At 48.1% G+C, this 25,935-nt stretch overlaps 8 protein-coding genes across 8 annotated transcripts; 3 read left to right on the forward strand and 5 right to left on the reverse strand.

Annotated features, from left to right (window-relative positions):
- Window positions 1–1,616: 1,616 nt before the first annotated feature.
- On the reverse strand, window positions 1,617–1,871 carry Asppvi_009976 (uncharacterized protein; the record flags this gene model as incomplete). The annotated part of the gene is made up of 1 exon (XM_043305822.1): window positions 1,617–1,871. One exon carries the CDS (start codon window positions 1,869–1,871, stop codon window positions 1,617–1,619), a length of 255 nt encoding a protein of 84 aa, XP_043161757.1.
- Window positions 1,872–5,166: 3,295 nt separating this feature from the next.
- Window positions 5,167–6,721, forward strand: Asppvi_009977 (glycoside hydrolase family 18 protein; the record flags this gene model as incomplete). The annotated part of the gene is made up of 6 exons (XM_043305823.1): window positions 5,167–5,322; window positions 5,376–5,750; window positions 5,798–5,857; window positions 5,909–5,978; window positions 6,031–6,566; window positions 6,617–6,721. 6 exons carry the CDS (start codon window positions 5,167–5,169, stop codon window positions 6,719–6,721), a joined length of 1,302 nt encoding a protein of 433 aa, XP_043161758.1.
- A 325-nt stretch (window positions 6,722–7,046) lies between these two features.
- Window positions 7,047–8,038, forward strand: Asppvi_009978 (putative mitochondrial carrier protein (Pet8); the record flags this gene model as incomplete). The annotated part of the gene is made up of 2 exons (XM_043305824.1): window positions 7,047–7,082; window positions 7,133–8,038. 2 exons carry the CDS (start codon window positions 7,047–7,049, stop codon window positions 8,036–8,038), a joined length of 942 nt encoding a protein of 313 aa, XP_043161759.1.
- A 515-nt stretch (window positions 8,039–8,553) lies between these two features.
- Asppvi_009979 (glycoside hydrolase family 15 protein) lies at window positions 8,554–10,690 on the reverse strand (the record flags this gene model as incomplete). The annotated part of the gene is made up of 3 exons (XM_043305825.1): window positions 8,554–8,778; window positions 8,828–8,892; window positions 8,941–10,690. 3 exons carry the CDS (start codon window positions 10,688–10,690, stop codon window positions 8,554–8,556), a joined length of 2,040 nt encoding a protein of 679 aa, XP_043161760.1.
- An 892-nt stretch (window positions 10,691–11,582) lies between these two features.
- Window positions 11,583–12,150, reverse strand: Asppvi_009980 (SRPBCC domain-containing protein; the record flags this gene model as incomplete). The annotated part of the gene is made up of 2 exons (XM_043305826.1): window positions 11,583–12,014; window positions 12,091–12,150. The coding sequence occupies 2 exons, from the start codon at window positions 12,148–12,150 to the stop codon at window positions 11,583–11,585; spliced, it is 492 nt and encodes a 163-aa protein (XP_043161761.1).
- A 708-nt stretch (window positions 12,151–12,858) lies between these two features.
- Window positions 12,859–14,476, forward strand: Asppvi_009981 (fungal specific transcription factor domain-containing protein; the record flags this gene model as incomplete). Its single annotated transcript, XM_043305827.1, has 4 exons — window positions 12,859–13,262; window positions 13,323–13,517; window positions 13,571–13,854; window positions 13,917–14,476. 4 exons carry the CDS (start codon window positions 12,859–12,861, stop codon window positions 14,474–14,476), a joined length of 1,443 nt encoding a protein of 480 aa, XP_043161762.1.
- Window positions 14,477–15,494: 1,018 nt separating this feature from the next.
- Asppvi_009982 (putative MFS sugar transporter) lies at window positions 15,495–17,357 on the reverse strand (the record flags this gene model as incomplete). The annotated part of the gene is made up of 1 exon (XM_043305828.1): window positions 15,495–17,357. One exon carries the CDS (start codon window positions 17,355–17,357, stop codon window positions 15,495–15,497), a length of 1,863 nt encoding a protein of 620 aa, XP_043161763.1.
- A 4,015-nt stretch (window positions 17,358–21,372) lies between these two features.
- Window positions 21,373–22,194, reverse strand: Asppvi_009983 (uncharacterized protein; the record flags this gene model as incomplete). Its single annotated transcript, XM_043305829.1, has 1 exon — window positions 21,373–22,194. The coding sequence occupies one exon, from the start codon at window positions 22,192–22,194 to the stop codon at window positions 21,373–21,375; it is 822 nt and encodes a 273-aa protein (XP_043161764.1).
- Window positions 22,195–25,935: the final 3,741 nt, after the last annotated feature.

Consider the following 25,935-nt stretch of genomic DNA (forward strand, 5'->3'; position numbering starts at 1 on the left):
CTAAGGGCGCTAGCGCGGGCATCCGGCGATTTTGCGGGTAATTTCAGTGGCCGACTTTCCACGCTATTGGTCACTCGGTTACGCGCTGGCCTTATGCACCATCGTAAGACCAAGTTGATCAGTCTCCAGAGGTTACTCCAACAGCACTAGGAATATACGTTTCTCGTAACTGTCTATATATTATGGTTTTCCTTGATCCTTCATATTTTGCTGGTCCGGGAAGCCGTCACATGAGGTTTTCCGACACGGGTGATCGCCGCACGAGCCGTGGGTTCTCGCCCCGCGATCGGCGGTCAAGGTGTTAGGAAAACGATGAGTCCGTGGTCGGACAGGTTACCTCATAAAAGCGACTCTTCTATCACACGGATACTCCGTGATCATCAAGGCTACCACCGTGGAGGAAGCAACATCTCCTTCTTGCGGAAGTAGACAATTATTGCCACATGAAGAGTTTGCAGGAACAACTGATCCCTGTCTGTCTCTGGTGTTAGGCCACAAGCTGCATGTTGGTACCACTGATATAATCGTGCAGATGATGGTCTTGAGCTGGTCAGAAACGCGACTTCGGCATATACTTAATGATAAATAATACCAGTTTCTTCGATCAGGAGTGCAAGGGAGCTCTGGCCGTGCTCCGGTCGCATGAAGTTATCCACGGCGACAGTAAGTGGCGCAATATGTTGTGGGATGATCTGCGTGGTCGTTTTGCTAGACATGCCGGGAAGGAAAGCACTTGGGATAGATAACATCCCAAGTCACCTGTTCCATCACCTCTCCAACGCATAGTCGAACTCCTCCAACACTTGTACAATGCTTGCCTCAGACTTCGATATTGCCCCAACAGTTCTGCGAGTCCGTCACAGTTACGCTCCGTAAACCAGGGATAAGTGATTACGAGCAAGTGAAGCACTCTAGCTCAGTTGCGCTTCTAAACACACTGGAAAGGTGATGGAGTCAATCAAGAAACAAATCAGCCATGCAGTAGAGATCCACAACTTATTGCCAGCATAGCACAGGGAGGACGAAGAGAAGTCTCAAGGGAACAGGCCATACATATCCCATATACATATCGTGAAAGATAGGCTCATTGAATATCCCTAGTGGCCTTTTCCTGGGTGTATCGGGTGCCTTAGATCACCTCTCACAATGAACGACTCCTTCATAACCTGCGGAAAAGACACATGGACTTGGACACGATAGGATGAACCAGGAGCTTCCTCAGCGACAGAACAACCATAAGGATGGGCGGGGTAGAGTCGGACGCATACCATGCGAATGTGGGCATCCTGCAGGGATCTCCGCTTTCCCCAATCCTATACGTCTTTTACAACGCGAACCTCTGGGAAAAAGTGAAAGAACCAGGCATCCAAACGGCGGGATGGACAGATGATGCCTCCCTCTTCACCCGGAGCACATCAACGGAGGTTGCATGCGCATGGCTCAGCACCATGGTCCATCTTTTCCAAAGAGATTTTAGATTTCCTCTGCATGATGAATGCCACAAATCTGAATCATTGTCATCCAGAACTCGTGACAGCAGTGACAGCATCCATGAACACTATAAGGCGTGCCCGCGGTGGTATTACAGACATAAAACGGGTGTACAACCCAGAATCTCACCAGGATGCTCCATAGTCACGTTGGCCAACATCGCTACCAAAGTAGGAGACTGGGCCGAGTTCGCCAGTGATGCGTGTCAACGGTTCGGATAAGATGGTTGAGGTGGGCTCTGGGATTGAAGGTGGCGATGCGGCCGGCAAGTCGCTCGCAAACGGGGGATCAAAGTCAAGGGAATCAAGCCCAGCGAGGTGCTCGTCCTGCGGGTGTCGGACAATTACCATGGCGTTGGATCGGGAATCTGGCCCCATCATGAACGATATGGGCGATCTAGTGCGGCAGGGCAGTACCATTTGGTAGCGGGTACGCGTATTTCCTCGCGTCCGTTTGATTGTTTCGTTGTGGTGATTGCAGTTCTCGCTAACTGGCTGTTCCTCACGATTCAGTATGTTCAACCTCTACTCTCTGATTCCAAGAATTTGTGAGACTCATTGGTGTGTTAGTATCCTGGGATGAATAAAAAGAACGTCCTCTCTTGGTTTACCGCCTGGTTTAATGTTGCAGCCTGGGTATGTAGAGCCCAAATATTTCGAGTCACCTTCCATTGCAATTAGAGGCCGTGACCTCAGAGATGACTCCTTGCGACTGCCTTATTATTGCGTAGTTCATTGATCATGAACATTACTATCCTTGCCAATCCGGTATTTATCCCTTCCTCCAATCTCACTCACTCTTCCACAATCGAGAAGAAACACGAAAAGAACCTTATAGATATACTAGGCACGCTAGCGGGTACAGAATCTCACGTTCAACGGTGGCAGGTATTCCTCGTCTATATGGGCTTTTGCGTGACCGGGTTTTAATCAACGCGCCTGGGACTCGATCCTCGCAGCCCTCAGCAAAACCGCATGTGAGTTAGCAATACTGTAATGGAGGCCTTTACACGTCGTTCTCTAATTATGGACTACTGATCTGGTCCCTTTGTGGATTTCTCATTATTTCTATTACAGCTCTCGCATGTGCTGTACCTGACTACGACTCGGCCACGTACGTCCCTTCACCAAAAGCAGAATTAACTAATTATATCCAACAATAATTCAGCTTCGTATTTATCCGATTAATTAATGAGACTGGGCGCACGTGGCCCATTTGGATCCCTGTACCCAGATATGCTAGCTGACTTGGTTCTAAAAAAGGGCAAGGTGAAGTCGCCTGGCTGCTAGGCGTAGGAGGCATCCAGCTTACACATAACAAACAGACAAGCTAACAACAGGCCCAGCTACTCCAAGGCAGTTGTGGTCATATGAGATTTGTACATGTATATACCCTTTGTGACACGGATCATCTTACTGACCGAATCAGGACGCTGTTGCCCATATGATCGCAGGTAAGCCTCTGGTGTCTTTGTCATTCCTCATCCATGAAGCAAATACTGCCGAAATCCTGCTGAAAGCACGAAGCCGTCCATGCAAGGCTAGTGTCATGGTTGTGTACGTAAGAATTGGTGCCCTCACTAGCTTTGCATTCATCATCGTCGTCCTGTTCGTGTCAGACGACATCAATACTATAATCACCTCCGGAGCAATCTTCTTGTTAATGTTTATGCCTGCCCAACGGGCCCAGATTCCCTACAGTCTGCTTGTTGATGGGGTATCGTGACATGACCACCCCTCCAGCCGAATGATATTCGCCCTTGGCAGGTGAGAGAACCACAATCATTTATGCACAGTACCAGTCGATTATCCGTACCTTAACTCTCACGCCAGATATTCCGGAATACCTTTCTCACCGTTCTGAAGGAAGGTGCACCCTGCTCGGGGAACGCCCTTGAGTGCTCTCGGCCTCACTGCGTTCTTGTCCCTCTGCTGCGGTTGCATCTGCCTCGGCTCGTCAAATGGAGCTTCCGATTACTGGCTCGCAGATCAAGCCTATGGAGCATTGACTTACTTCAAGTGCTTTCGACGCATTGAGTTCCGCCACCGTGCTTGGCTTCGATATTTCCTACGGCCTCCCAGTCATAATCAACTCCCTGCGCGGTCGCAACCAGCTTCCCAAGAGCCCGTGGACCCTCAGCCCGGTCATCGGCTGGACTGTTAACTTGTACAAGCCCACGGTTCAAGTACTACTTTTCGTCGTGATTGACTGACTTTCCTACAGGTAGCCGTTGCCCACATCCTCCTCCCCACAGTCCTGTTCCTATTCCCGCCTTCTCTTCCGGTAACAAGCCGAAGCATGAGTGCGTATCGTCTCTCAAGGAGATTGCTGCCAGATGGCTAATTGTTTTCCACATTACGGTGTCGTGGTCATTGGCGTCATTTTCATCATCTCTACTGCTTACTGGTTTGTCAGGGGGCGGAAGAGGTTCTCACGTCAGCAGGGGCTCTCAGCAGAGGGTGACGTCTACCCTTCTTGACTCAACACACATGGCTCAGAAATAGTTGCTGGACAATCTGCGCTGTTGCACAGGAGGTGAGATGTACTCTGTGTGTATTAATGATGGAAGAAATATCACGGTAACAGATTGGTTCACTAGCTGCTTAAGAACATGGCAAGTGCATGTCACTCTACAGGTTAATCTCCATATAGCACAATCACAAAAATTACTGGGCGCTGCTATACGGAAAAGGCACACAAGAAAAAAAATAGATGGGCATGGTGTCCCTCAATATTCCGAAAATGAAAGATATGCATCGGAATGATTGAACCAGAAGATAGAGGTTAGGCAGCATGGCCCCGGACTGTGCTTGATCGCGCGGGGAATCAAGGACTTAAACCCCACAGTATCTGCAAGACCCTGGTCGGAGCATATTAAGAACACCGGCATGTTACATTACCCAATCTCTAACAAGTTATAATCTCTGTTGTCGCAAGTCCGACTGCGCAGTTCCTTGAAATTTAAAGTGAAAGTGAGAGTGACATCTCCTTAGACTCAACGGCCACGGTCACGTCGCATAGCAGCATGCTCCCTCCAGCTGCTGCAAACCCATTTGACCCCCTCAAACAGCGGAATGTTAACCAAGAAGGGCATGCACTTTAATACGAACATTCTTCCTGTCGTTACATCGACCTGGAGATTAAGGAGGCCCCTCACGCGACTAAGCGGCTTGGCGGCCCTCCACGCGGGGAGTCACATTGCCTTTTCTGCACAAAGTGATGCTCTCATTGGGCAGATAAGCCCAGTCTACTTGCATCTGCCGACGTCGCATGGAGGACGGTCAGGTACGTGAAACCTGGCCTGTGACTCGAGATTACTGCAAGATCTATGGCCGTCGGATCACCGGAACTTGATTCTTCACTGAATTACTGCCTTATCTCTCCAATCTGATTTCGGATCCCAGACCTTGTGACACTTTGTGACACGTTGCCATCAGGGTTACTGATGATGCAGACCTTGGTTATCTATACTTACAACGCGGCGATGGGACTTGACCAGAAAACGACGCTGTATTGGCGGAGTGTTGTAGATGTCGCTTATGAAAGTAGCGATGAAGACGAGCCTGACGAGGAGCTTCAGAGATAAATAGGATGCGTGTCTCATGGTATTTACGGAGAACAAGACGACTGCATTCGACAAGCTCACAAATCGGTAAGCTCGACTGAACAACAACTATGCGCTTTGCAACTTCCACCATCGTCAAGGTCGCCCTCCTGCTCGGCAGTCTCTGTGTCGATGCAGCAGTGATGTGGAACCGCGATGCCGGTAATACTGATCTGGAGGCGCGCGCTAGCTCCGGTTATAAATCCGTCATTTACTTTGTGAACTGGGTTAGTATTATGTTTATATCATACTGAGTACCCGATTGACACTAACTACCTAGGCAATTTACGGGCGCAACCATAATCCTCAGGACCTCCCTGTCCAGAGGCTGACGCATGTCCTCTACGCCTTTGCCAATGTGCGTCCTGAAACCGGGGAAGTCTACATGACTGACTCTTGGGCCGATATTGAGAAGCATTACCCCGGTGACTCCTGGTCTGATACGGGCAACAATGTTTACGGCTGTATCAAGCAGCTGTATCTCTTGAAGAAGCAGAACCGTAACCTCAAGGTTCTCTTGTCTATTGGCGGGTGGACCTATTCTCCCAACTTTGCTCCAGCGGCTAGTACCGATGCTGGACGGAAGAATTTCGCGAAGACTGCTGTGAAGCTGCTGCAGGACTTGGGATTTGATGGGCTGGACATTGATTGGGAGGTGAGTAGATGCATGGCTTCAACGTCGACACTGGCTAACAGGCAAAGTACCCGGCAAACGACCAGCAAGCGAGCGACTTTGTTTCGTTGCTCAAGGAAGTGAGGGCTGTATGTGCTGATGAATGTGACTCTTGATGGGCATATCACTAACATCACTAGGCACTCGACAGTTACAGTGCTGCAAATGCGGGCGGGCAGCACTTTCTTCTCACTGTAGCTTCTCCAGCTGGTAGGTACACACTGCTCTGATATTATCACTTGGACCCATCTGATTTGATTAGGTCCCGATAAGATCAATGTTCTTCACCTCAAAGACATGGATCAGCAACTGGACTTCTGGAACCTCATGGCCTACGACTACGCTGGTAGCTTCTCTGCTCTGACCGGTCATCAAGCGAACGTCTACAACGACACCTCTAACCCGCTCTCCACGCCATTCAATACTCAGACTGCAATCGATTTGTACCGTGCCGGCGGAGTCCCCGCAAACAAAATCGTCCTGGGCATGCCTCTCTATGGCCGCTCCTTCGCCAGTACCGACGGACTCGGCAAGCCTTACAACGGCGTTGGCCAGGGCAGCTGGGAGAACGGAGTGTGGGACTACAAGGCGCTCCCGCAAGCTGGCGCCACCGAGTATGTCCTTCCCGATATCATGGCGAGCTACAGTTATGACGCGACGAACAAGTACTTGATCAGCTATGACAATCCTCAGGTGGCGACTATGAAGTCTAGCTATATCAAGTCCTTGGGATTGGGAGGTGCCATGTGGTGGGACAGCAGCAGCGATAAGACCGGAAGTGGTAGTCTGGTTACCACGGTAAGTACACATTTGAGCTGTCTGCTGGTCCAATGCTAATATCCCATCAGGTAGTAAATGCACTTGGAGGCGCGGGAGCCTTTGAACAGAGTCAGAATGAATTGTCCTATCCGGTATCGCAGTATGATAACCTACGCAATGGCATGCAAACCTGATGGGGATGGGGCAGCTTTTCGTTCGTGATGGAGTGAGGTATTGAGCTCAGGTAGCTGGAAAGTGTTGATAAGTGCTGGGCACGATGATATTGGATTTTGAAATTATGGAATTTATCTTTTATGTACTTTATCGTGCCTGACATATTGAGCTTCGTATATTCCTCCAAACGGGATCCGCGGATTCCATTCTCGTGCCATCCGCGGCCGATCGGGTTCCATGCCAAGACCATATTTCTGACTTGTACGACATCATTTATTTCTTAAGCTAGGCGCTCAAATATAACAACAGGCGTTCACCAGGCAATGAGCGCCCTTCATCAGTACCATGTCTGCTGATGCCAGTAACAAGGACGTCTCAATTGTACGTACCAGATATACTGATTGCATCACACTGCGTCTAATCCCATTTAGGCAGCAGGCATAGCTGCGATAGGAGTTGAGCTACTCACTCACCCACTCGACACGCTCATTACTCGATTACAATCGCCCACATACGCGTCGACATATCAGCATGTAAATGGCGGTGTCAATCCAGCTCTCTACCGAGGGTTGTATCAAGGCTTCGGCCCAACACTCATAACCAGCATCCCCGCATCAGTCGCCTTTTTTACAATCTACGAGACTATGAAATCAACGCTGCAACCTAACGAAGGCACTCAATCGTCAAAAACCCGAGAGCTAGCCACGTACGCGATTAGCAGCGCGGTAGCGGATTTGGTTGCCTGCGCCATCACCAATCCCGCCGAGGTGCTGAAGCAGAATGCTCAAGTCGTGCATGCTCAATCCGGGCATAGTCGTTCACCACTGCTATCGACTGTCAGACACTTTTCCAGGCATCCCACTAAGCTCTGGTCCGGGTATACGATGCTAGCTGCTAGCCATCTTCCCGGGACAAGCATGACATTCTTGTTGTATGAGTATCTCAAGACCTCGTGGTTTGAGGTATCGCAAAGTTCCAGTGATGTTCGCACTCATGTCAAAGGAAGTTTCTACAGTGGTGCGCTGGCTAGCTCTGTGGTTTCTATGCTCTTCGTACCGGTTGATGTAGTGAAAACGCGCCTGAGGCTTGCCGTGGGTATGCCCACCTATTCTCGACTGCCTTTGAAGGCGGATATTCGCGCTACACCTCCATCAGAGAGTGCACAACGGGTATCGTCAGCTAATGCTATGGCTGTCGCGAGGGGTATATTAGTGAAGGAAGGGATACGGGGCCTTTTCAGGGGCGGCGCCTTGACGTGCCTCGCGGCTGGGCTGGGAGGTGGTTTGTTTCTTGGGTGTTACGATGGTCTTAAGGTATACTTTGGAGCGCATGTATAAACAGACGGCGTTTGAAAATGCCTGCGGGTTTTTCCACTCTTGGTTTCGAATCTGTATAGTATGGTATCTCCAATCTTTATAAAAATGAGGGATACGAAGATAGAATATTGGCGATTTTAATGTCTATCCTTTATGGCCTAGAAGGTACGGTTGCACCGCATATGCTTGTCCACGGGATTCTACACATGGCAGGCTTCATGTATAGGAGCGCGCGATGGAACTTCTGGGAGAGTATCGCGTCGGCGATGATATCCGCGGATTAAAGACATTAGTTGCTGCACTGTAGACTCGTGGTCCGGAGCCCGGCTATGGTATGACCAGTTATTTATAGGCCAGTTAATTATTCAAATGATACTATGAAGGTGCCTACATGCTCGTGGACAGCTGAGGGATTCGCGGGTTGAGATTTGTGAGCCGAATGACTAGGTACATGAGGTCATATACCTGGACTGTTGCAGATGTGCTGGAGACTTCAGTTGAATATCGACAGTGAGCGTCCATAAAAATGGGGCTGTTCATCGTTCGGCCTGCTCCCCAAGATTCATCGCAGCACTAACACACGCCAGATGGCTGAAGGCTTGTGGTGTATTGCCAATCTGCTCCCCTGATATGGCCACTTCTTCTGAAAACATGCCCAAATGGTTTGCAAAAGAGAGCATGTTGTCGAAGTGCGCAACCGCCGTCTTACGCAGTTGAGGGTAGAATGGATCGTCCACCTGATAGGGCATTGCTTTTGAGGCCTGTGTACCGCGTCAGTGTTTTGTTTCTCGGAGGGATACGAAGACGTACACGCATCATTGCTTCGACTAGCCAAAAAGTCACCATAACGAATGCGCCCTCGCCGCCACCAACTCCTGGTTTGGAGTCAGTAGCAAAACCAACCTCGTTGGAGTCAAACATACCATCATCCACCTTTGTGTGATCATACCGGGATACCATGTTGGCAACTGATAACCCCCCTTTGGCTGGGGACAACATGATCTTTTTTAGAGTGTGCAGGAATCTGGGGTCATTTGGAGCGATAAAGAATACCAGCGGTCCAATCAAAACAGCCGCATCCAGCACATTCTGACTCTCATAGCTCATGCAGAAATACTTGCCCTTGAGGTTGTAGCCTTTGGTCATGATCTCATCGTAAAGCTCATCACGCGCCCGCCTCCACTCCTCCACATCAGGACACGGTAGATTGGATCGCTTCTCCGATAGACGTATTGCTCTGTCCAGCGCAACCCAGAGCATGATCTTGCTGTACACAAAATTCTGCATCTTCCCTCGGACCTCCCAGAGCGATCGGTCAGGCTCATTTCGGACTCTAATTACATGCGCGATCATGCGTCGAATGGCGACCCACTGCTCATAGGAAATAGGTCGTCCGTGCTTGTTGTAGAGATAGACGCTGTCCATGAGCTCGCCATATATGTCCAACTGTATATGATGCGCAGCTGCGTTTCCGATACGCACCGGCTTACTGCCCTTATATCCCTCTAGATGATCCAGTTCACTTTCCGGAATGTCGCTCTCACCATGAATCGTCACCATTATCGGTAGGAATGGGGCATCCGCTACGCATTCATTATCCCTCACTGGAGGGAAGACGCGGTCGAAGATGAAGTTGATGTATGCTTCGGCCTCCATGGGGTAGCCGTTCTTGAGGAACACGTACACGACAAAAGCGGCATCACGAAGCCAGGAGTACCGATAGTCCCAGTTCCGGGACCCTCCGATGTACTCGGGGAGGGAGAACGTAGGAGCTGCAACAATTGCTCCGGTAGGTTTGTAGGTGAGAAGCTTAAGTACCAAGAGGCTGCGCTCAACCTGTTCGCGGTAGTGACCACGAAACGTACAACGGGCGATCCAGCTAACCCAGAAGTTCAGCGTCTCTTTTTCCAGTCTCTCCAGGTACTGTTGTAGGGAGTTCCCCTCAGGAAGACTTGTTTCTGGGTCGTGCAGCACAAATGAGATCGATTGCCCTTCTTTCAACTTCAGCCTGGAATGGAGTCCTGGCCCTTTTGGGCCTTGCTTCTCCTGGAGCTTCAGATCCGCCGGGGAAATGGCATCAGCTGGCTCAAGCGTGGTGTCGACACCAGCAAGGATAGTCAAGTGCAAGGTTTGCGTCTGACTTTCGAAACAATATTTCTTGAGCGAGTTGCTGGAGTTCTGGGGTGTGATCCAATGGCCAGTGTGTCGGTCTCTTGCATAGTTGAACGCAGGAAAGATCTCGAAATCCATTTCCATTTCACCCCTCACGCATTCGATCCTCCGAACAACACCTGAACGACATGGTCTCTGTGGGTCATTACGGGCAATGGGGTCATCACAAATACACCACTCAGAGCCCGACTTGTGACTTGATACAGGTTGGTAGTCGAGAAGACTGACCACCCCCTGTTCGTCAATCCATCGAGTCTCCAACATATTCGTGTACGGTCGATATCTCTGCTTGCTGATTGGTTGGATATCCGGTATTGGGCATATAGAGAAGTGTCCTCCCTGTGTACAGTCGAGGATACGACAGAACACGGAGGGCGAATCGAAGACGGGCCAGCACATATAGTCAAGACTGCCAGTTTTGCTGATCAGGGCGCAGGTGTGCATGTCCCCCACGAGGCCATAGTCTTCTATGCTAGTGTACGCTGCTGAAGTTCCATCCATCCTCAATTGATTTTTCCTGCGGAATGCGAATATCTGTTCCTGATGTTTACAGGGTATGGATAGTGAATTGATGGCGTTTCTGGGTTTTGTTTGGCATGTCGTTTGAAGTTGTGGTGATCAGTGACGTCATTGATCCGGGGTATCCGTCAGCCGCCAGTTCCCCTTATGTCCCCACCTGATGGAAGATGCAGCTAATAATTATTTAAGTAGAGATCAGAGCCTCGGCTTATTTACTTGGAAGTGCTTTAGTTACCATACCAGAAATATAACTGTCATCAATAACAACGCAGGAATTTCAGAGTACAAGGCTGCACTAAAGCCACCAATTCAACATAGAAGAATAGAATAGAATAATAACTCACAACTCATAGAAACATATGAACATTTTACTTGCATACATTCCCTTAATGAATAACCTTGAATCAGTGATCTCTCGTGATGGGATATAGGCCAGTAGATATAAGCACTTTGTGTTATTTTACTAATAGCCACTAATAGCACCTCATCCACTATTAAATGAAGGATTATATTGTTAATTATCATATACACATACTATTTATTCCAGTGATTCTGCAAGTCTTGTGTCTTATGATCCAAACTATGAGCGCAAATCCCCAACTGAAGCATTGTTAAGTGTGTTTCTGGATCCTCAATAATAGTTGGATGATCGAACGCGCATTACTGGTGCACCTTTGATGCAAAAGTGCGAACCAGTAAACCGTCATTCTCAATAAATGAAGACAAACGCCGGGGGTGTATCACAGAACAGAAAGAAGGAATGAGAGGAATGACTCGGGAAGACGTCTCCCTTAAACGCTACACGGTACATCAGACAGACATAATAAACGAAAAGTGTTGACAGCAGATGGCAAATTATACCAGGCGTAGCTCGCTATTCCGTGCGGTCTTGTTCGATCCAAGCCTTGAGATCGTGGTTGAACCCGTCGAACCCCTTCCTTGAATCCTCGCCTAGACCAACATAGCTGGCGAGGAAGCCCTCCCCCATAAGAAATGAAAGGAGAGCAGTAAACGTCTCTTCATGGACGAACCTTGTGCGGCTCTGTTCGTGTCCCGTTGCGGGGATTTCCTCGAATCGAAACATATGCTCCCCGGTGAAGATTCCTGGGATAGAACCGATCCAGCTAAACATAGACTGCGTGTTTGATGACACGACGGGCGAGAAATTCATCTTTCCGTAGCCTGCACAGACATTCAATTTGTCGCCAGGTTGAAGATCGATAGATGATTTAGTTGGGTCAACGGAGGATATCGAGCGGATAAATCCATTGGGTGAGTATTTCGAGATGGATGAAAAGTCGAGAAACTGTTGTGAAGTGTCAGAAAAACGGGGTTATTTATGATTGATATCATTGCTTCTCAATATCCAATGGGAGCAATACCTTCTCTCTGACCGTTGCTGGAGGGGCGTTGATTTCAATGCTTGTGGTGATTGAATACATGATGCTGTTGGCAGGTCTTTCTGATTAATTTCAGACGGCCTCAAGGACTTCAACAAAAAGGTCTTTCAAGATTGATAAAGGTGATGCTGTGTTCCTCGCCGATAATGTTTTGATGATTGATTCAACTGACATGGTGGGCGATCGTCTCTATATATAAGATAGGCAATCATTTACCCGAATCGGCACTCGTGTGGCCGTTGCCGACTCTATCTTGCCCCTTAGCCGGTGATGACTGGAAATGATTGGCTGAAACGGGACACGGAATTCCGTGCCCAACGATCCCGGCCTCAGGCCCTCAGCCCCGACAACCCCCAGCACTCTGACCAGAAACATACAACCAACCACATACCCGCAGTGCTACTTCGCCGAAGATTGTTGATCCTCAGGTTGTGCCGATGGTCAGAAGGCGTCCAGTAAGAATTCGAGAGCCAAAGGCATGCCAGCAATGCGCGTACGCAAAAGTGAAATGCGACCAACAAGAGACGGGTGGATGCAAGCGGTACGGCGCTATCTCAGTTAAAGTCTGCTGAGCCATGTTGAATCAAGACTAGGTGTTCTCGTTTAAAGAGAGAGTGCATCGCTCAGGCTCCCGGGGCCCACAAGCGGAAGGCTACGTCGCCGTTGTAGGTACCCACGAGATCAGTAGAGGTGTTGGCTATTGACTTTGATCAAAGGGATGTTGCGAGACTCGAGAAGAAGCTTGACACTATGGCTTGTCTTGTCGGCGTATCGTCTCAGATGACGTCTGATGCTGCATCCAAGACTGAACAGGAAAACAGACGCCAAGCGCAGAAGACCTCGCAATTAGTTCTTCCATGGGATGAAAGTTTCACTTTTACTCATGAAAGTGCATCAGTGATTTTGACAGAATACCGGACGGAGATGGCTTTTTACTGCCCTAGTGTTGTCATCCCACTTGACATGACTGTTCCAGAGTTGCAGCAAAAAAGTCCACTTCTCTTGGGTGCGGTTCAAATGGTGACTTGTATCGACGACGCAATTCGGAAGAAACGCATGACAGATCAGTTTCTAGAGCATGTTAGCCGTTCCATTGTTAAGAAACGGCAAAGCAGTCTTGATATCCTGCAGGCGATCTTGGTGTGCATATCATGGTACCTACGACCTTTCCGTTTCAACCTAGTCTGTAGAACTCAGGGCTCACACCATAATAGGTATCACCTATTGCCCGAACCCGAAGCACAACTGTCTATCATCTTGCACCTGGGTCTGGCCATGCTACGTAGACTTGGCCTCCATCGAAGACCTAATCCATCTGGTGGAAAACTACCGCAATCTTGCGAGCGTGACAATGCTCCTACCACGGACGAAAGGAGAGCCTACCTCGGGTGCTTTTATACCACCTGTGTGTATGTAGATGAGCCCCCATGCATCGCTCCAGCAATAGGACTGACCCATCTAGAGCTGCAATATGTGTCAAAGATATGGATCCTCTTAGATACACGAGCTACACTGAAGAATGCTGTCGCGTACTTGAGGAGCTGCAGGAATATCCTACAGACATGTGCCTTGTCCAGCTGTCACGACTAAATCGTATGGCCCACAAGATCGTTCAGATACTTCCCTTTGATTCGTACAATCAACCGCACATATGTTCGTCAGATTCAATCCAAACGTGTGTCAAGGCTCTTGGAGCGGAATTGAGGCATTTGAAACCATCTAGCGCGCATGACCGCATACAGGACTGTGAGTGACATCGATTTTGTCAATATGTCGGATATGGCGACACTTGCTAATCCTGTACCCAGCCATCCTGGCATTACAGTATCACAGTCTGGAGCTCCTCTTATATGAGTCCGCTCTGGAAGACCACTCCTCAAAGAGCGACCGAAGTAGCACCGGGGTGCATTATGATATCCTTCACTCATCCTTGGCCTCAGCGAAAGCCTTTTTCTCAACGTTCTCTTCTCTTGCGCCTCAATATTTTCTCTATCTCCCATACTCGGTCTACCAGCAATACTACCATGCTGTTGATTCATTATCTAAATTTCTGCTCTTGGCATGGAAGGAACGCGATCAGATCGACACACGTATTACCATGGACGTTGCGACGGCCGTTAACATGTTCATCGCAAAGGCGAAAGAGGCGGTACAGCTTCTTAATCACGAAGAATCATCACTCTGCGCGGAGGAAATACTGCATCAACTCATAGCACGAGTGCGTGCATTTGAGGAGCTGCATGAAGCAAGACTTGCTGGTGTCGAATCTTATGACATCGATAGGGGTGCTGCGAGCCGGAATTCAATACGAGATGCGACATTTGCGCTACCGCATGACATGTCGTGGCAGTTTCTGGATTCAGAATAACCTAACACTTTGCTATAATCTTCTGAGGCGGGATGCGAGGCGGGATTGTTACGCTTAAACGAAAACTACTCTAGAGATCTTATTTCTATCCTTTTTGCTTGAGCATATCTCATAGAATGTTGTATTTCATATGAGATATATTATAATCATCATCCAACCCTGTATCTAGAATAATCGATTTCTAGGGGTTTGAGTGTGCGGTTGGTGAAGCTCACTACACATATATATTCAGACCACTCTCACCAACCCATGCCAGATCCAATAAGTCACTGGTTTCATGCTCAAGCCACCTACGGGACGCACCGTGCAAAGTAGCCTTTCTGACAAAAAGGTTTTTCAATATAGAGATGGTAGGCAAGTGTATGGACAATACTTTAGATCCGTACATCTCTAGAGATAGAAGGCTACTTTTATACATAGTCATGAGGATAACCTAGTTACGAGAAATCAGAATATAGAGCAAAGCGTGCAAAAGGTGCAAATGGTGCAAAAGATGCTAAGTTGCAACTCCTCAATAAAAAGCATAATGTACATATATGCAGGCAAAGTGATTCGTGCCCTGAAACAATGCGAACAAATAATAATGGGTTCGAGTTCGAATACGTAATAGCTTTCGAGGACGCCCCATACGGACTAGCAACACCGCCAGCGGGAAAAGATCAGATCCAGCCGTAGAAAACTAAAGATGGCTTGGAGCCGTTTGCCATGGAATTGGGAGGCCCAGATTCTTGGCTAGATTCTAGACCCTCCACCAACTTTGACTTTCTCCATGGCTAAATGCAACCATCTTGTTAGCCCTCCACAGCTATGCTCAGCCTAATAACGGGTAATTCGTTGTTAATCCACGTACTATGCGGCAAATAGCGGTATGTTAGCTACTGTATGGCTATTCTAAGCAATTAGATATTTTCACATATGCTTCTTCATCAATAATTAATAGTTCCTCAATGGATTAGGCTAATTAGAATGTATACATGAAAGAGTAGTTCGTACTACACGCACTTGTATTTCGTTGGTTTCAGTACCCGCGAAAAGGACACTCCTCTCGGGAGAGACCAAAATACCCACGATCTCGCAGGTTGTTCTGCAGCTCGCGGAACTTGCTGGTTTTCGCTTTCTTCTCGAACAGAATGTCGATCTCAAGATAGCTCAAGCCAAAGGTTTCCGGAAGTCTCCAGTAGCACCAAACCAAGCACAAGAAAGTAGTCCCGGCAAAAAAGAAACAGGACTTGCCCTTCCAGTTCCACTCGTCGGGACTCAACATATTTGGCGTCATCCAGTTGATGAGAACGCCGGACAAGTTGTACGCCACGCGGGCCAGAACGACGGTCTTGACACGGAGCCGTGTAGAGGGAATCTCAGCTACCAGCACGTAGCATATTGGCCCGATGGTCATGTCGTATACGAATGTCAGGAAGACCAGAAGAGAGCCAAGAGTCCACAAGTGCCATTGAGCTGTCGAAGCTACGCTGACACACCCTGCCGTAAGTAGAGTGAGAAGCATGACGAAAAGCCCTGAAAGGTAAAGTGTGCGGCGACCCACGCGGGGCAGTAGAAACCAAGAGATTACCCCGCCAGCAATTGCCAGGCCGAAGGTCCCGATTGTTAGATTGAAAGCCTGGCTGGTATTGAATCCTGCCTGCTTGTAATAGTATGCGGCCCAGCCCATCAGGCTGCTGCCACAAACTTGCTGAGTGACCCAGACGATGCACGTAATCTCTGTTCGGCGAAGGTCGACCCGTTTGAAGCAGTCCAAATATGAGATGGCGTCGCCACCCGTCAGATGCTTTTCGACTTCGTTGGTATGTGTCAACATGGCGGCCGTCTCGTCCACGCTGACGCCACTCCGCAACAGCCGTGACAATGACCTTTTGGCCTCCCGTGGTCGGTCATGCCGGATCAACCACCATGGTGATTCTGGAGCCAAGATCACGCCAACCAAAATGGGCACGCCGATCGCCCACTGGAGCCCAAATGGAAGGCGAAAGGACAGCGTGGAATCGTTGTTGGCCAACGCACGAGTCACACCCGTTGCGAGGAGCTGACCGAGTACCCAGCATAGATTGATGCTGCTGAGAAGGTATGCGCGCAAGGCCACTGGCATCACTTCGGCGGCGTAGTTGATTGTCAGCGTCTGAAAGACGCCCCAGGGGATCCCGCACAAGATCTGCGCTGCAAGCAACATCCGCAGATTGACCGCGAAGACGGGTAACAGGATGCAAAGAAAGAGAAAGACGAGAGCGGCAGATATAGTAATGCGATATCCAACGCGGTCAGCCAGCAGGCCATTCAGAAGCAGTCCAACAATTTCCCCTGCCTCCGCCCCTGTGGACAGACCAAACTGCCAGCGAGCAGGAATTTCATAGCCGTCCTTGCTTGGCACGCCATAGTATCGCTTGAAGGCAGGAAGTGAGAAGAAAGAAAATATGAGTAGAGTGTCGAACCCTTCCATGATGAGGGTGGACGAAACAACCACCGACCACGCCATCGCCTTGGGGTATAGCCGGCAACCTTCCAAGAACGTGATTTTGCGCTCGGCCTTTGTTGCAGCCCTAGCTCCAGAATCCAGCTGGCGCAATCCGGGAATTAGAGTAGAGAGACCATAGAAAAGATCAGACTCGGATGACCGAGCAGTAGAGCAAAGCAGGCCATTGGTACTACCCGTATCGCACCTCCAAGCATCGTATAAACCATGCGTTGTCTTGTAGGCGCTCGGTACCTGCTCGATATGATCTGAATCAGGCCCTTTTACGCCAAGGGTGGCTGGGGCGATCGTGGCCTGTCCCGGCAAGTGTTGAAGCGGACATGGCGGCTCGGAACAGGAAGAGGTGCTGGACTCCATTCCTGCGATTTCCGTGAGGATTGTTTTGTTGTCTTCCATCGCTACAGATCCAGTGTGGCTGCCCACATTTTGCACAAAGTTATTGACCGGTCTCAGTCTCAGTGTTGAGGGTGAAGTATATAAAGGAAGAGGAGTTGGGATCCTTCAGAGAAGTGGCACTCGCCATCAGAGAATACCACATGGTTTGAGCACCGTGCAGCTTGCGATTCATTGGGCGTGTCTTACAGCCCCAAAACCTTACTCGTGAAGAGGACCAGGGAAGGCGGACCAATGGTAGCCCGTAATATTAGGTTTTCGGGGAGTTTGGCACATCCGAAAAGGTAAACACGAGGGGGAAGAAAAGGAAAAGGGGGATTGGCTTAAGAGTGAGATTCTCAATGGTGTCATTACACAGCCATGTGTCAGGTAAAATTTAATTGAATCATCTCTGCCATCGCTGTGGCATAACCGAACCGCTAAAATCCAATCCAACTCTCACTGGACTCGCAGTGGTGAGGGTTTGGTGCCTAGCCTAGGGAACCGCACTGGTTGCGGTTTCCCTACTCCTAAAGCCGAATCCGTTCGGTGAAAACTGTTGGTTACGGTTTTTGCGGATTCATCATTCATTGAACCCGCCCAATAAATTCTGCTTGGTAATTGCTAGTTTCTAGGCTTCCTCTGGATATTTTAATATCACTAGATGATCCCTGATCTGGGCTACCTAATTATATGATACTAATTCAAAATACCTGGTGGTTGCTGAGAAATACAAGAATAATCATCTCTGTTAGGGGTTGGTATAAAAGTGGTGGTGGTGGTGTGTGTACGTGCACTAACCTGTGATAATTACTCTGGTTTAAGAACAATTTTTAATCACCACCCATTCAACCCTATGGATATCGAATCGATATTTTAGATATGGGTTAGTATTATGACAATTACTTTATATTTAGTATAAAGATATTAATTTTCTATAGGGGTGGTAGATAGTATGGCATTTAATAACGCAGACTCTCTATCCCCGTGTCAACGTGCTCGATGCAAGGTGAACACAATGTCTCATTACCATATGTCTGTCTTAAACATGCGCCCAATAATATTTCTTCGCTTATGTAGGAACTTTATACGGGATATAGTCAGATAGTTGTGTACAGAGTGCTGGTGAGCTTTTGCCTTCCATTGGGCCAGATCTTCTACAGGCTCCTGTCGTGGCTTGAGCGGCTCTAACCACCTAAGGAGTAAGGTGACCCTACTGGTCAGCAAACCATCTAAGATCTAAGGTATCTGAAGCGTCGAAACTATAACTCAGCTTGTGAAAATTCAGACATAGAGGATAGTGATGAATTACTATCCCCTAACTAAATGAGACCTACTGCGTTTCTTGATAGTTGATTTGATTGCCTTGACAGGCGCAACTAGGGGGTGATGTGCCATTCCACCAGCGAGAATGTTGACTGTTCTCGAGGATGTAGTTAAAGTTTGATCTCCATCTGTCGACTCTGCTCTGGTTGTCTTCCCAAGTGGCTTGTGAGTAGAACTGTCCAGACTGGCGATTCTTGACTTGTTGATTGGGCACTAAGGAATTTGGACGGCTGTACAAGAGGCCTTAGCCGCATAATCCTTTCCAGTTGGCATTCGTATACCACATTTTAAGTTTCATCACTTAGCCTAAATATGTGATGGTCCAGAATCGCGCAGGTGCATGGCGTGTCGATGAAATTAGGATATGAGTGAACAATAATCGCGTGTATCTCCATTCCATGAAAATAAATTTATACTTTGAGACCATTGCGATCCTCTGCCAAGGTTGTAGTTGTACGCACGAACAATCTGCGAGTTCCCAGGGAAAGTTTGAACCTCGAAACCTCGGTAAACTGCCTTGTTCTCTGCATCGCTATGCCCATTTGAAAATGGAGCAGTACTTGACGAAACTATCATTCTCAGCCAGGCACAACAAACCTATCCTGTTTGTTGATTAGGGTGAGATGTGGCTAATGCCGCCAAAGCTTAAATGACCCCCATAGACCCTAAAGACTAGGGTGAATGCATTTCGCCCACCTAAAGAGCAGAGAAGCTAGTCACATAGATTCACGAGATCACTAATTGTTGTATTTTACAAATTTCAAAAGCAGAGTCTAAAAGCCTGAAGTATAGGGATGGGCCAGATATTGTTCAGCAGTCAGCACCTTATTAAAATACGAACCAGAAATTCGTAATGTATGGGACCCGGCCAGACGGGAACCTAATGTTTTAGTGTTCCCAATCAAATCTGCACTAACAATGCGGATCAAACGTCCGTGCATTGATGTTCTGGTTGGGTCAGAGCCAGCCTTTGGAATGATCGATCAGGTGGCAAAGACAGCATCTCAGCTGAGCTCAGGCTCAGCCGCTCTAACAGCCCTGCATGGTTAGAGGATCCTCCCAGTCCATGGCAACGCATCCTCTCCCAGCCGATTCCAGCAGGGTAGGGTGAGCAGTTCTTTGGCATGCCACTGTTGTTCTTACCGCACAAGTCATTACCTTACACGCTCATGAGTACCTCACTGTTCCCCCCCAACACTCCCCACTCCTACCCCCCCCGCCCCACTAAATACTTTTTTAATTTGGGGGCTCGGTTTTAAAGAGTTGTTAGGCAGCATGTCATCTAATACTATTACAAAACACTGGTCTTTTCTTACAGCGGCCGGACTGCGCATTTATACGTTGAATTACAATAAAATCAAAAAGTGGGAAGTAAGAGTCAAAGTGCATTGTATAAAGTATTCGAAATATTGGTTCTAAGAGGTGCCAAAATTCAGCGGTAAGCCTCAATATTTTGATATGGAATTGGTGCTCTCTCCACATACCAAAATATGGACTGAATGAATGATTCATTCACCAGGCCAACCTCTTCCAACGACGAGCCCAGTTGCATCTCACTGGATTTATCTGCAAACTCCTCTTCTGAGATGGATGCAATAATCTTCTGTTCTGCATGCGATATAGAGTCTAGCAGCGCATACAGTATGTTTGTATGCCCAACGAGACGGCGTAAATCGTGATCGCAACGGGAAATCTCGAGGTCTAGCTTTTTCTGGCAGATGCTGATCAGGCTAGAACGATATGCCTCCATAGATCAGGATATATGGAATGCATAGAAGGTACGATTTAAGGTAGGCACAGGGTATTGGACGTGCAGTAGAATCTGCATCTTTAAGAGCGTGATTCCCAGACATTTCGAAAGTCCAGATTGACTGTCACATCCAAAATATATACCCTATTATTACTTTTTTAAAAAAGGAGGGGTGTTGCATGATTCCCGTCAGGAGATTCCCGTTTCTACTCTCTAGGTCATAGAGAAAGTGTTGTAGCCATGGGAATTAATTGTATTACCCTGGATCAGCATATGTTTTGGGCTAGTGGGATGCACGTTGCGCTGTTGTTGTAAATTTCTGGGGAATCATACGTACAAGAATGTGGAGGTCCCATTAAACGCCTTKAACCTAAACCCAAAAATATACGGTACTGCCAGATGGACCACTGGATAGACGCTTTTGCCACTAGGTGACAACACGGCTCGCAATCACAACCTGGAGATTGTAGTACTGATGTCAGTGGGATGGTCTGGGCCTCCCCGCTCCATCAAAAGGTAACCTGAGGAACCATCATCGACCGCAACTGCAGCCACAGACACAGCCACAACCGCGACCAGGTCTTCAGAAAATTCGTGGTACTTGGAGAGCAGGTCTGTGCTTTTCAGTATCAATCTCCGGTTCCATTAGCTATCTAGTAGTACCTTGAACCAAACATCACAGKAGAAGAACAACCCGTGGAAAGCCTATTCAAATATGCGAGGGCCACACGTGAAGTAGTTGTAGCTGATGTGTAAAAGGATCTGGAGATAGAAAGCAAGTAGAGGATATTCACCATCAAGGGCGATCAGTTTATCATCTGAGTGGATGCTACATATTCATCAGAGTGATGTGGTGTTTCCAGACTCTGATGAATGCTCGCCAACTAGCCGAGCCCAAGAGAAGTGATCGTGCTTCAACTGACTGGTTTATCAGGGCAGTCTTACTGTGCTCTGATAAATCTTTTAAGTTTTTCCTGTTTCCCCATCCCCTTTCTGGGGTTGCCTTTTTGGACTTTTGCTCATGGCTACGCATTGGCTGACTGGTTTTCTCGACATGAATTCCAATCCAACCCCATTACTGCCTATTTCCTTCCATTCAGTCAGCAATGAATAACCGAATCCATTGTGAGCAGGGGCAGACACTAACAATAATGTGAGCGTCAGGTCTCCGGAGATCTTCGCTTTCAGCTGAACCTCCAGGTCCAGGTTCAACTCCAAGCGCAACCTCAACTGTTCGTCCTTCTCCTTCTTTAGCGGTTCATTTTTCTTTAATGGCCTCCCGAGAACTCGCCCATCCGGATCTGTAATCGTTCCCACCATGCGCTCAGTCCTATTGCGCACCAAATCGCTGGACTGTCTGACTGGTCTGCCAACATTGTGAATAGCGTTTAACTGAATGAGCGCTTGCTCGCCGCGTCGGCCCCGTCTGAGTCTCTGACGTTCAGCAGAGAGGGGAGCATCTTCATCGTCGGCCACGTCGCGCTCCTCCTCGTTATGAAATGACTTATTCCGAGGAGTCTGGCGTTGTCGTTGAGGGACCGGTTGGACTTGAGCCTCGATGGTTGAGGACTTCCCTTCCAACGCATCCTCAAAGCTCGATTCATCGTCGGACGTCCTGGAAACGACAGCTTGTTTTTGGGTGCTTAGTGTGTCAAGAAATGGTTCCTTCGCTACTTCTCCGTCGCGACTATGAGGTAGAGGTTGTTTACGACGTAGTTTAGGTGGTTTCCTTTTCTGCGGAATAGATGTAGAGGCCAAGTCGGCATCACAACTAGGCGCAATCATCGCGATTGAACTATCCAATGCACTGGTCAACACCAGGGCATCATTTTGCTGATAATGCAGAACAGTAGAGTCAAGTATTACAGTGACGGAGTCAGTGATCAACAAGTAGCACTATCTATGTTAGGTTTTGTCACTATGACATCCTTGACATCTACCCCACATTATCTTCCAACTTGAATCCATCACACCAAGTGCTATGTGGAGTTGAGATTCTGATCCATGGATCGAAGCTCGACCCACTACAACGGTGACCCACCGACCCAAGATATTCATGCGGGGATGCGGATAAACATCTACAGTACCCAGTATTCTGATTAACCCCTCTCTTCCCATTGTTTTAGCCATACAATTGCAGTATCTATATTATCTAGTTAACAAGATGCTAATTGCTTACATGAGAAGTATATTACCTATTGCTGAGCCAAATAAGCTTATCTCGTGGGTTATTGTAGACCGCATGGCTGAGACGGAAAGTGGTGCAGAGATATCTCCCTAACACAAACCACCCTATTCAGGACCACCTAAAATGTCAAAATCATGATGGCCTCCATTTTTCTTCGAATATATATACGTATATATATAGGACGTGAAAATTACTCCCTATGCTTTTTAAGAAATACGCTTGGCAATCCCAAAAACAGATGGGTTGGAACGAATGACACCTTGATCCACCCATTCTGCGCACTAGGTAAATTAGATATACATTCACAGATTAGGCTAGCTAGCCTAATGCCGATCACAAGCAAAGTAGTGTCCCAAGTCTAGTCCTCAGAATTATATATACCACCACTCCGTGACGAACTCCATGGGCCTCTGTGACGCTACAAGCCGTAACCAGACGCGCGAACCCGAAGCATAATCTCAATAGGAAACGGCCCGGGCTGGGAAGTGAAAAAATCATGACGACAACCGAGCCATAGGGCGATCTCACTGCCTTTGTGGTAAGCACTAGATATTCAATGCAGGAAATGCAGGGATAACATGTGAGAGACTGTTTCCGTATATCTCCATCGGGATAGCTCTGCGGGGATCGCCTCCAAAGCGAGACAATCCTTGCCAACTCGGACACGGGGTATTGGGACGGAACCACGGAAAAGGATCCGCCTCGGCCGCATAGCTCGATCCTTCCATATTAGTCTAACTTGTTCAGTCATAGTGAGCTACGTCGTTGGGAAACCGACGCCACGGCAGTGGATTCAATGAAAGACGGTTAGATTTTGCGCCAGCGTTAGGCCGTCGGGATGTGCTCGTGGCAGAATCCTGGGCTGTTAAAGGCTGATTTGAAGGGGCTCTAAAGCCAGCAGGGAACGCGACCAAAAAATTGTAGTAGGATATTTCAAGAAAGTGTAAATTAAGATTGTAATGGCTCCGAATGGCCGCGTCACTCACTGGACCGATATTGCATTTTTCAGAAGATTCTCCACCCTTCCTTCCTCTATTCGTTTAATGAAATTATGCGGTCATTGTTGTCTGCTGCAGTCCTATCCGTGATAGGACCTGTCTCAGCATAGGTCGGGCATCGGGGTTGGTATGGTGGTCAGCACTATACGGGTGAAAACTGAAGTTTATCAGGATGGGTGTGCTTCTAAATCAGTGATATGGCCAGTGCCAGTCTGGATACAAACCCTGGCTGCGATTAACATGTTATCCTTAACACATACTAAAGCCAGCACGACGTCCACACTGTCAGTCTCAACAACTGCACCTCCCACTAGCACGGCTTCGTCGACAGTTTCCATGCTATTCTCGACTTCGTCCACTCCCGTCCCAACTGGTAATGGCTCAACGTTAAGGCATATGGACTCAAAATTCAACATTGACGGCGAGACTAAGTTCCTCGCCCACCTAGCCTCACTACGGCTATCAAAGCCAGTGTAAAGAGCCTCCAACACTCGACTACGTTATATCTGCGGCGGAGAAGCATGGCATTAAGCTGATTACCTGTTTGTGAATAAATAGCTAAGGTGGCATGGATCCGTATATCAACGTGTATGCTGGGTGAAGTGTGAATTTCACACCAACATAAATATCCAAAGCCTGTACCAGAGTTTATCAAGGCGATGGTTCTCGGCTCCAAAGACTCTCCTGCTATGCTTCGGAGTTGGAAATGAACCTCGTTACCAAGGGTGCACTGCTGATGTTATTTCAACCGGGCCACCATGACAAGCGCATACATCAAGTCTCTTGATCTAACCCATATGGTTGCTTCATTGAAGGTGCACTGGATACTCCCCTGTGTAGCTCATGCTATGCAGGCGACCAGCACTGGTATAGAGGGCACGGCCTTGACCGTCGACTCAGACGGTTCCTATCCCCACTCTACCTCCGAATGTAGTGGCTTCCAAAAGAATATGGCCATCCCTGGCATTGATATCGCAGTATTCCACCCGTACACCGCTGATTGTGAGCTCTGTTTCCCTCCCATCTTCATGTAATGTGTCCCGTGATTCGTTGTAGAGTGGAGCATCACAGACAACACTTGGTGGCGTGGCGAAATCCTACGCAAAGGTCTGCAAGGCCGCCGGGAATTTATGGCTGTTCAAGGAGTATGATATCATAAATAACCATTGCTCGCCCGAGCTCGCCTGGCAAAAGACCTCTTTGGCTACCACGGGAATAGCTGCGGACTATTTTTGGCAATAAGGGGCGGACGCTGTCTACTCGTTAATACCCAATTATCGAGACACCATATACTACGGCACCAGTGACTGCGAATTGTGTCGTAACTGATTATATCAGTCAGATTTAATTGACAGATGCACACTCTCGAGGTGGTTGCAGTGAATGGCTAGGAGAACATCTCTGTCGTCGTTGATCCCTCGTCGTCTCAGCGGGATTTGAACCGCCATAAATAGCTCTATAGCGTTGTTTTGCTCATATCCAGCATCGTCAGTTTATGGCACCTTGAAGAAGGTGAATGAAACGCCATCGTCGTCTATTCCCTCTGAGCAATGATTTTCCAAAACAGATGAAATCAAGCACACCCCCAATGGATCCACAATATATAACGTATGACCAGTAAAGTTACTGGGTCTTGAAAGGCAAGACCTGCTCTCGACAGCAATTGACGGTCATATGTCGCCTGGTTTTGAGTTGCAGTTGAATACTCGTGTCAAAGAAAAAGGGCCTTTTTCGCGTCAGCGCAAGTCCATTACATCCACCGAAATGACAAATTTGCAAAGTACCTCGGGGACGAAGAAGTGGACCGTCTCAATATTAGCGCCGTTCCTCGCAGAGATGCGCAGTTGATCATCTGGATATTTGGAAGGAAAAATGGCATCCTTCCAAGTTTGATACGCTGGTTCATGTTGTCAGAGAGGGTATAGTCTATGGATTATAACTTGAGCAAAGAAGGTTTAAGAGCTTCAAGAGTCAGCTATACTCTGGAGGCAAAATTATGGATGCAGAGGAGACTTATACCAGAGAATACTACCTTGTCAAATACAAGCCATGAGCATATTTGCGCGATTATTAAGGTATTGGGGAAGACTAGGTTGGGGAAGTTATGCAGAATTAGCTTGGAATAAAACTAAGTATATCAACATAGTTATGCAGGTGCTAATCTTCCTTGTACATGCATAAAGACTGTACTACTACTAGAGAGCAGTGAATGATAACACAAACAACAGAGCTCTCTGACTTGTTTCACACTTTCTCGCGAGTAGCAAACACTAGCCACCTCGCGTTGTTCATGCGTCTTACCAATCCCCTGATTCTCTGCTTCTCAAGCCTGAAAAAGAA

The sequence above is a fragment of the Aspergillus pseudoviridinutans genome, assembly GCF_018340605.1.
Source record: "Aspergillus pseudoviridinutans IFM 55266 DNA, scaffold_7, whole genome shotgun sequence".
Classification (NCBI taxonomy): domain Eukaryota; kingdom Fungi; phylum Ascomycota; class Eurotiomycetes; order Eurotiales; family Aspergillaceae; genus Aspergillus; species Aspergillus pseudoviridinutans.